Source organism: Siphateles boraxobius, unplaced genomic scaffold (assembly GCF_051911475.1).
Source record: "Siphateles boraxobius isolate OS27281-9 unplaced genomic scaffold, OSU_SipBor_1 5, whole genome shotgun sequence".
Classification (NCBI taxonomy): Eukaryota; Metazoa; Chordata; class Actinopteri; order Cypriniformes; family Leuciscidae; genus Siphateles; species Siphateles boraxobius.
The window spans coordinates 16,996,512-17,007,131 of NW_027509141.1; the positions used below are offsets into that span (position 1 = coordinate 16,996,512).

General features: G+C 38.3%; 1 protein-coding gene across 2 annotated transcripts; it reads left to right on the forward strand.

Annotated features, from left to right (window-relative positions):
• The first annotated feature begins 1,129 nt into the window (after positions 1-1,129).
• Positions 1,130-9,134, forward strand: cdc6 (cell division cycle 6 homolog (S. cerevisiae)). Of its 2 annotated transcripts, none has more exons than XM_077202960.1 (12): positions 1,130-1,248; positions 1,892-2,158; positions 2,260-2,529; positions 2,610-2,809; positions 3,364-3,518; positions 3,657-3,763; positions 4,689-4,828; positions 4,915-5,015; positions 5,105-5,175; positions 7,761-7,933; positions 8,513-8,653; positions 8,740-9,134. In XM_077202960.1, exons 2-12 carry the CDS (start codon positions 1,918-1,920, stop codon positions 8,827-8,829), a joined length of 1,689 nt encoding a protein of 562 aa, XP_077059075.1. In that variant the 5' UTR covers positions 1,130-1,248; positions 1,892-1,917; the 3' UTR covers positions 8,830-9,134. The 2 variants fall into 2 exon arrangements, with proteins under 2 accessions (XP_077059075.1, XP_077059074.1); XM_077202959.1 differs by having other exon boundaries at positions 1,135-1,237; positions 1,875-2,158.
• The last annotated feature ends 1,486 nt before the right edge of the window (positions 9,135-10,620 follow it).

Here is a 10,620-nt window from a genome sequence, read left to right on the forward strand (position 1 = left end):
CTGAACAGATTTCCCTGTTATCACTGTAAAGTTGCATTGATACAATGTTTTGTCCAAAGCGTTATAAGTGACTTGACTATTATTCAGGGAAATAAATAAAGACATTAGTTTTTATTGCACACATTTATAAATCTTGAAAAGAGGCCATCCAGAAAAACTGCCCTTCATGTAGGCTAAAACACTATATGAGATATCTTGACAGTTCAGTTGAATCATTTATTCATGAATGTCAAATCAAACAGAATCCCAGTCAAAGAAATACAGCTGAATTACACTATATAGGCGGCCCATATTCTCAATGAAAGGGGTTGTTTCACCATGCTATGATAATGAAGAAATGTAGCCTATAACTTCAGATAAAATGTCAATCTTAATAAATAGTTAACCGTTCTATGGTCAAGAAAAAAAAAATTAAACCTTATAATACCCATAAAATACATATTTGAAACGGTCACATTTCTAATATACAAATCTTTTCTATTTTTACTGAAATATATATATTGTATATAAATCTGACCATCCTCGGCCCAGTTGGTTAGCAAGTGGAGGTTAGCTTAAGCAACAAAAAATTCAAATAGAAAATTGTGGTTGTTTCAGATGCTCCGTCACTGAAGAATGCAAGCCTGCCCTGTGGCAGTCAATCCCATAATGCCTTGATGCAACTCATGCGTCTTCCGCAGTTCTCCAGGAATAATTTTAAGGTCATTTATCTGGTTGGAAACTAAAATATGCTAAAGAGAGAACAGTTGTTTACAAAATGTTAATGACACTCAGACGTCCAACCTTTTAAGGTTTTTTGAGATGAGTAAATTCGATAAAAAGATACAAAATGGTAAAATACCAGCATGAGTTAAAAACAAATTTATAAGAGTGTAAAAATATGATGGTGAAATACTTGCCTTCTCTTTATGCAACATTTCAAAACTGCAGTTTAAACCCTTCTTAATATTTCCCGGGAAATTCTTTCCGCCAAAATACCAACAAAGATACAATACGCGCCTTTACAGTCAAGTCAGTGGGGGAAGGGACTAAGAAGAATTCTATTGGTTTCTTAAAACAAGAGGGACTTGGACAGCCAATGAAATGGGTTGTCATGGAACAACGTCACACACCGGCGCCTCAGCTGTTTAGAGGAGGAGTTCACAACAACACATTTGGCGCTAGTTTGACGGCGGGCTAGTGTGGTGACGAGCATTGAGGCTTACAAGTGAAAATTATTACAGCGATTGTTAATACACTTTTAATCAGGTAAGACATTCAATATGTTGATTCTTTAGTCCTTAAGAATTTGTTGTAGTCTATTTAAATAAACTATTTTTATTCAGTGATGTTCAGCGCTTGAACAAACAGCTTGGCGCCAAATGACCCACGACCGAAACCATTTGCATTCAGTTTACAGTATTTGTAGGATATCTGCACGTGTTTTGATATGCAACAAACAAACCTTTTTAATTTGTAAATTGTACTTATTTTTGCATAGTAGTGAATTAGATCTGATAGGAAGCATTGTGTGCGTAAGCAAAATAAAGAACCACAAAGCGCCTGTTGGGTCAAAACCGCCAAATGGAAGCAACATTTGTGATCTTTGATCAGTGTGATTCGGAACAAATAATTATTAAATCTTTGTAAGACTTGATGCTATTATACTAGACACCCCCAACAGGTTTTATGTTCGGATGTCTTTGTTAATGACCCACACCACAGAGTCTACAGGAAAAACAACACTTACTTGCTAAATTCCTCACCGTTTTCTCCTCAAAGTACAGTTTTGATGCAACAGATGTTCTAAAATCAAAAGGGGAAAGCTGACACTGAATAAATGGAAAACTATTAAAGCTTTGTGCATTGCAGATAATTGATTTCTAAGTTATCACTGTGCTTTTCTTTACAGATCTGCTTCTTGGTTTTAAACTAAAAATGCCCAGCACTCGCTCACAGAATCAGCCCACCCTTCAGTTCCCTAGAAGGAAGTCTTCCAGGTTGGGTTCCCGACCTAAAAGCTCCTCAGAGAATGCGGTGGATGTCCAGGCCACCCCTCTGTCCCCTAGAAAGACAATTGTGGGGGATTCACTTGGCGTCTGCCAGTCTCCAGGAAACTGTGTGTTGAAAAACACCTCTCCGTCTAAGCGGCTGCCCCTGAGCCCCCGGAAACGCACAGGTGTCTAAATCATCACCTTTAAATGACCATCTTGGTTGCTGTACTTGTAGTAATGTGGTGTGCTTTATCTTTTATTTATGAAGCTCTTGTTTGTGTTTCAGGTGATGAAAACGGATGTAACCTCTTACCTTCTATGCTTGGCTCTCCGCCTAAGCAGCGCTGCGCTCCTCTGTGCTCCCCTCGTAAACTATCCTTCAATGAGAACACACCAGTCTTCCCCTCACCTCCACGTCCCACCCCGTCCTCACCGAAAATTCCCCTGTCTCCTATTTCTCGTCCATCGCCAAAACGGCTGCATGAGACCCCCTGTACCAACCCGATCTCCCGTACAGAGGGAAAGGTCCCCGTTACTCGACTGTTTCCTGTCAAAAGTAAGTTTTGATATTTATATTAAAATTGAAGTCACATATTTTTGACACTTGATAATTGATCTATATCGTTATCCCTGTAGAATCAGGTTATCAGAGCATAAAGCAGGCTCTTCACACTGCAGTGCCGGAACGTCTTCTCTCTCGTGAGGCAGAGAGAGCTGCCATTGTCTCCTTCCTGGAGAACCATGTAGTGGCAGAAAAACCCTCCAGCCTCTATATCTCTGGAGCTCCTGGCACAGGCAAGACTGCTTGTCTAAACTGTGTCCTCCAGGAACAAAAGGTGAGCTCAAGAGAAAATATGGGCGTATGCAAATCAAAAAGCATATATTTGAATATACTCTACCTTGCAAAAGTTTGGAGTCAGTAAGAATGCTTTGGAAGAAATTAACTTATATTCAGCAAGGATGCATTAAATTGATCAAAAGACCTACATTTCTATTAAATGCTGTTCTTTTGAACTTTCTACTCATTAAAGAGCATTGGGGGGAAACACGCGTTTATTGATTGAATAATAAGACATTTTTCTTGAACAGCAAATCAGCAAATTAGATTGATTTCTGGGTCATGTGACACTGAAGACTGGAGTAACGATGCTGAAAATTTAGGTTTGCCAACACAGGAATAAGTTACATAAGGAATAAGAAGTAATTCTAAATTTTAAGAACAAAAAAATAAGTTTGAATGGTAGTGTTTATCTGGTTTAATTTTACAAAGCAGAGCAATGTCTGTCTGATAGGTGAAATTGTGGAAACATGAAATTAAAGCAAGAAACAACTGTGCTTGTTTATTTAAGAATTTGTTTTTGAAGTCATCTGACATCTCTTCTGTTTCCAGGCTCTGTTGAAAGGAGTTCAGACTGTGCTTATCAACTGTATGAATTTGCGCAGCTCTCATGCCATCTTTCCATTGCTGGGAGAGAGACTGGGGGTTCCCAAGGGAAACAGCGAGGCTCGGCTGGAGAAACACCTGACCAGCTCTGGGTCCACTGTGTAAGTCAGCTCGCATTCAGAAAGTGCATCGCTCATCCTAATTTGCATGAATTGCTTCAGGTTTTTAGCCCAGTTTGTCGGTCTTATTCGTCTGATTTAAATCTTATTGTGGTGGGGTTTTTTTTGTATGTGCAACAGGCTTTTGGTTCTCGATGAGATGGACCAGTTGGACAGCAAGTCTCAGGAGGTTCTCTACACGATCTTTGAGTGGCCTTACCTTCCCAAATCTCGTGTTTGTCTCATTGGTAAGATTGTTATAACAAATTTGTGGACATTAAAGGTGCAGTAAGTGATTTCTGAGAAACCGTGTTGATATTTGAAATCAACCCAAACAAACACACCCTCCCTTCATTGTTCCGCCCCCGAAATGTCTTTTTATCATAGCTGAAGCAAAGCAAAATAATAGTTCACCAAAAAAAAGAGAAGGTGATGAACGAATGACAAGGAAGAACAAAAAATGTAAATGCAGTACACAAGAGTACATACAAGCAAAAGTTACTGTGGCTCCTAAAGCTGCGTTCACACTACAAGCGACACGATACCATTAATTTCAATGGAGAGAGGACGATTTCCGGCGACAGCGACTGTTGGTGACTGGATGGGGCGTGTCCAGCAACTCGATAAAGTTGAGATCTGTTGAACTTCATGCAAATGAAGAGCGACTTTCGGGAGACTTTTTTCCTTCCAAAATGTTTGTTTGTAGCGGCAAGAAAACGGATTTGTTCTACAGCATGGAGTAACATCTGTGAACGTCACTCACAAACATTACTAGGCAACCAGAAGTGGGAACGCCCACTGGCGACTTCACTGTCAGCGACTGCCAACATGCAGCGGCAAAGTCGCTTGTAATGTGAACGCAGCTTAAAGCTCTTACCTGATCATAATTCTTCTTTTTCTCTTTTGGAATGTCTTTCAACCATCTCTCTTTCTATAGTCTTCTTCAAACCTCCATCTAGCTCACTCTATCTTCCCCCACATCATGTGTAAACGCCCCTTCTGCTGATTGGTTGCATGTTGTCATACTTGCAGCCGTTGGTCCGATCCATTTTCAACAGCGTTTCTCAAATCACTTACTGCATCTTTAATGACTGACTTGATTTCTGCTAATGTTCTTTTTTACAAAGTGGATCGTACTGAATGTCTGCTGACATTTGAACTTTGACCCCTTAGGTATTGCTAATGCATTGGACCTGACGGACCGTATCCTGCCTAGACTCCAGGCAAAACCACATTGCAGACCCAAACTGCTCAACTTTCCTCCCTACAGTCGTGAGGAGCTCACTGCAATCGTCCAAGACCGGCTCACACAAGTATGCCTACTTGCATATTTTGTTACTTGCTCTTATCCAGTCTCACATTCGGAAGTAATAATACATTGGCGTGTTTGTGCGTTTAGGTATCAGGTGAAGGTGTTCTGGATGCCGCGGCTGTTCAGTTCTGTGCCAGGAAAGTCTCAGCGGTGTCAGGAGATGCTCGCAAAGCACTTGACATCTGCAGGTAAGAGAACAAGCTCTCCTGCTAAATCTCCAGCACAAGTGCGATGGTTAGTTTTGTGAGGTTCTCACATATCTGTATCTATCCTTCAGGAGGGCCGTGGAGATTGTGGAAGCGGATGACAGGTCTAAAACAACATCCGAATCGGCAATCAGCCCTAAAGGTAGGAATTACTGTACAAGATGTAGTGGAAAATAAGTCGCACCAGACTATAAGCATTGTTGAAAGGAAGAAAAACACAAGTCGCATCTAGTCATATTAACTAGATCTAGTCACAAGTAGTTATATTCAGAAATGATATAAAACACTGGTAAATAAATGTTTACAGACATCAAACAGTTTTTGATCCCCTCTCTCCAAAACAAATCCTTAAATACACAGCAGAACTGTATTCAGAACAGAATGGGAAAACTAAGGATATTTTGTAGGAAATGTGCTTTTAAAAAAAAGCCAATTATGCACACTTTGCATATATTCTAGGGGTGTAACGATTCACTCGTTTTCTCGATGCATCGATTACAAATCCTGACGATGCATATGCATCGATCTTGAAACATGTATTTTGAATCGTGAATCGTTTATTTCGGTCAATAATCGATTTAAAATGCTAAGAATCGAATAATTTGCGATTCAGTGCTTTACAATATGTAAACATTAAATGACTACATGCGTGAATTAATGGAGGCGTTACTTTTGCGACGTCATTTGGCGTCCTCCCACCTTCACAGATACTCGCTGCACTCTTTACCATCTTTCACTGGATTTCGCTCGCGCTCGGCCCCATATAGCTCTCATCTACAGATTTTTGAGCAGTCCATTTTTGAGCTCTCCTCAGGACAGCCACTGATGTTCACATGAGCAGGTGACGGCTTTCTATCGAGAAAGCAAGTCTTGAATCAAACCGCTCAAGCCATTGATAAAGCTGCCATGTCATTGCGCGGGCACTGCTATGAAACAACGCGTTCGTTGCGTGGAAACGTCGCCGTTATTTTCTTTAAGATAAGATACTGAAGTTTTACGGAAATGGGTCATACCCGTCCTGAGCCGCTGAAGTAAAACCCCACTTATTCAAGGTGCGCATTTATTACATGGAAAGAGCAGATGCAAATAGACCTAAAATACACACGCTTCCTATGAATCATGAATGAAATTTAACTTTATGTCATTAAACTGAATGTACGAAGGAAACTGCTGAAATAACTACAATATTAATTACACTGAAATTAGAGCGCGTGGTTTATCCATCAATCAGATGCGGATTAAAGTTGCATTCGTAATCGTTACTAGCCTATAGCAAAAGTAGACACCCGGCGCGTTTTCTCTCAGAATCAGGAAAATGTTCAGTAGCCTATAAAGAGAACAAAGAGTATTCCATGAGGAATACTTACTATTCCATGAGGAAAGTTAGTTAAGGTTTAGTGGGAAAGTTCATGGTATTTTTAGTCTCACAATGGAAGGATGTACCAGGAACACTTTAAGGTTGTGTATCTATTAACATATCCTACAAAATAGTTAGGCTTTAAAAGTATTGTTAGTTCATCATGCTTTTTAAATCTTGGCTTACATTTCTACAAATGCTAATTTATAGGCTTTGGAAATATTTTTTATAATAATACATTAATTAAAAACTAGCATGAACTAACATTAACAATAGACAAAATGTTGTTGTTGTTTTTTTGTCCCCACTCTCTGACCCCCGAAGACCACTGTGTAATTCACACCCTGACTTAGACCCATTGGGGGAAGCATTTAAATAATCCTATGAATGCGTAGAAAAAATGTAGAATCGAATTAATCGAATCGCATCGAACTTTAATGTGAATCGCATCGAATCTTTCTGAATTTGCAAAAATCGTTCTTGAATCAAATTGAAAACCTATGAATCGTGAATCGATTCGCTGCCTACCCAAAGATTCACAGCCCTAATATATTCCAAAGCAACTTGTATGCAATCAACGTCAAGCCCACAAAACATAAGTCGTGAGACTTTTTAGATAATAGAAGCAATTTATATTCTGCGAAATACAGTAGATTGTATCTTATTATACAAATATTACCAAATTAGGCTAAATGTCTTATTGCCGTATAGCTCAGATACATTGTTACAATGTAATAATTAGTGATGGGCGTTTTCAAAACACTGCTTCATGAAGCTTCGAAACCTTTGCGAATTATTTGTTTTGAACCACTGTCCGGAGTGTGTATCAAACTGTCAAAATTACATGAGTTCAGTCAACGAGGCTTCTTTACGTCAAATGTTTTAAAATTCCCATGCTTCACACCAGTGTCTATATGGGTTTTGCCTGATTTTGAATTTTTTTCTATACATTTGTTGAAATTTTAATGATATATATATATATATATATATATATATATATATATATATATATATATACCATTGTAGTTAAGTCTCTCATCGGCCTGATTAACCAAGTTCTCCATAAAACAAAGCGAACCCCACAATTTAATAACACGCAAAGACACTTCAGGTTTTTGTTTTAAGCATTTAATAGATTTACACTTTCAATAAAACATTTGCAATAGGTTTTGCTGCATTTACACCGTTCTGACCACCAGACGTCACCAACCTATCTCGTTTCGAGCCCTTCGAAACTGAATCATTTTGTGAAGCATATGGTTCAGTTGATTGGCTCAAGCTTAGTTTCTCACAGCACTAGTGATAATCATTCCAGCATTATTTAGAAAGAAAATGAAATAACAAGGGATTTGTCTGGACTCTTGTTGCAGTGTCGCGGGTAAGCGTTCCTCAAGTGGCACGTGTTTTGTCTGAGGTGTATGGTGACCGCATGGCTGCCAGCAGTAGGGACGGTGAGAGTTTCCCTTTGCAGCAGAAACTTCTGGTCTGCTGTTTGCTTCTGATCATCCGTAACGGCAAGTGCAAAGAGGTCCAGTTGGGCAAGGTGAGTCAAAGTTTGATCAATTGTTTCCAAACACCATAACTGAAAGTTCACCCAAAAATTTAAATAATCCCATAATATTCTCACCCCCAAACCATCCTAGGTGTATGATTTTTATCTTTCAGCCAAACACAATCGGAGTTATATTACAAATATCATGGGAGTGAATGGTACCTTTTTTTTTTTTTTTTTATCCCCAAAAAAGTACATCCATCGTAAAAGTAATCCATACTGCTCCGGGGGGTTAATAAAGGCCTTCTGAAACAAAGTTATAATTATGGATATTTTTCATTCAAAAACGCATTGCTTTATGAACTGTAATCACTAGCTTCCGGTAACGTCTGTCTGTGTGCTAACGAGAGAGTGGAGTTTAGAGTGGAGAGAGTGGAATTAACCCCCTGGAGCCGTATGGATTGCTTTTATGATGGATGGATGCACTCTTTGGAGCTTTATAATGGGAGTGAGTTTTTTTTTTTTTTTAAGTGCCATGATATTTTTTGGGTGAACTAACCCTTTAAGTGTAAATGTTCAGACTACATTGAAGAAGTGTTGGTTTATTCTGGGACTGCTTTGTTTCTCCAGCTGTGTGAAGTGTACAGTAAGCTGTGCAAGCAGAGGCAGGTTGGAGGAGTCGGACAGACGGAGTGTCTGTCTCTCTGCGGTCTGCTGGAAAGCAGAGGAATCCTCATTCTCAAAAAAGCCAAAGAAGCTCGGTTGATTAAAGTAAGTATTTATGAATAGTATGGTTTTCGAATCATAAAGTAATCAATACTTCAATTCGTTACAATTTCAATTTTTTTCTTTCCTAGATCTCCCTGAAGATTGAAGAGCGAGATGTGGAAAACGCGTTGAAGGATCGAACTCTCCTTGGTAGCATATTAGCGGCTGGTCTGCCATAATCTACACAAGAGTTTTAACTTTTTTATAATTTTTTTTTTTTTTTCTCATTCCTTTAAATATTTTATATTGATGAGCTGTGAAATTCTTCATTAAAATTACATCTGCAGTTTTAAAGAGGGATGATTTGATCCAAAAGGGTTAATGTCATTTTATTATGTTTGTGTCAAACGTTTTACCTGCCTTTTGAAGTGTCATTCTTCTTTGATGCTTCCAAATAGAAGATATTGCCTTCTATTTTATTTTGTACATCGGCTTTGTAATGTTTTTTGGGGGATACACTTTTAATAAAGCAGAATGTACATGAGTTTGATCCTGAGTCATTTATTTACTTATCTAAACCATTTGAAGTATGGCATACTTTAAAACAAATGTTTTATCTTGACTGTTCCTCCCTGTAAAGTTAAACTTGGAGCTGTGTTGCATGCTTGTGTAGTTTGTATATATTAAACAATTCCTTTTTTTATCATTCCAATTTCCAGTGTCCATCTTTAGTGTCCAGCCTTCACTAAAGAGAAGCCAAAAGATTGGGCAGGAAATCAAGATTAATTATTTTTATTAAATCAAAGAAAATGGACAGGGTTTTTTTTCTCAATTGCAAACACTATTACTGATTCTGCTGACACAAACTCCCAACCCATTCATTCAGTTCTCAAAACAAACTTTTAGTGAAAGGTCTAAAACCTGTTTTCATCCATTTCAGCTTTTTTAATGTTGCTGCAAAAATACCTTAATTTTACACAGGTTTAACCATGTTCTCATTCAGAAAACACAATATAATTAACTCAAGCATCGCAATATAAACCCTATTAGCACACATTTATCCATTTATGCAAACAAGGAAATTTCAATAATCTAAGGCTGCCTCTGATCCCTCCGTGGTCATGGCATAAGTTGGTCCCCTGCACGTCATGCCACAACGGGACATTGTGGAGAGATTAAGCGGAGCACGGGGACCAAGATCTATCCCAGGCCACCACACACATGCCACACTTACCCTGTTTTTTTAATACCTTTTAATGTTTATGTGTCTCGACTAATACGTGATGCATTAAAAAACAAGGCATGCAATGCAGAAGCAGCCCAAGGCAAGAAATCCGGGGTGAAGGAATGCCGAAGGGTTCCCGAATCTATGCATGTATTTAACTAGGTTCAATATTGATCAGTGTTGTTTCCTCTTCCCATCCATGGAAGGAGATAATTATGTAGTTATGGTTAGTTTCCAGTTAAAGAAGTACAGCGGATTCATGAATATAGGAAGGTGATTATAAATGACCAAGAGGTGTGTAAGTATAGTTTATTGTTTTGGATGAAGTGGACAGGTTTTCCATGGAGACACAATCTATTAGTAAGTTCTTCCAAGATGCAATATGCACGGTGTTTCTTAATTTCCAGTTCATGAGGATCGTTTTCTTGCCACCACAAGGATTAGTTGACTGTTCAGGTCAATTAAAAACACAAACATTAAGTAGAAAAACTGATGATACACCAATTAGAAACTCAGGATAATATAAAAAGGAGCACAGGTGTATCTTCACTACACTATGTACACAGTAAACTCAAATTTAGAGCCATTATTTTTGTAGTACTGTATTTTTGCAGAAGTGAGAAATGACTACTAGGAGAAAGTCTTTTGTCAGAATATATCAGTATATTGTAATGAAATTTGGCTAAAGGTGTAGATGCGTAATTTATTTTTTACTGTACTGTAATTACAGTATAAAACAGTATACTGTATTGTGTTGAATACAAAGTTCATGTTAAATTTTTTAGTATTTGAAATTTTCTTTAGT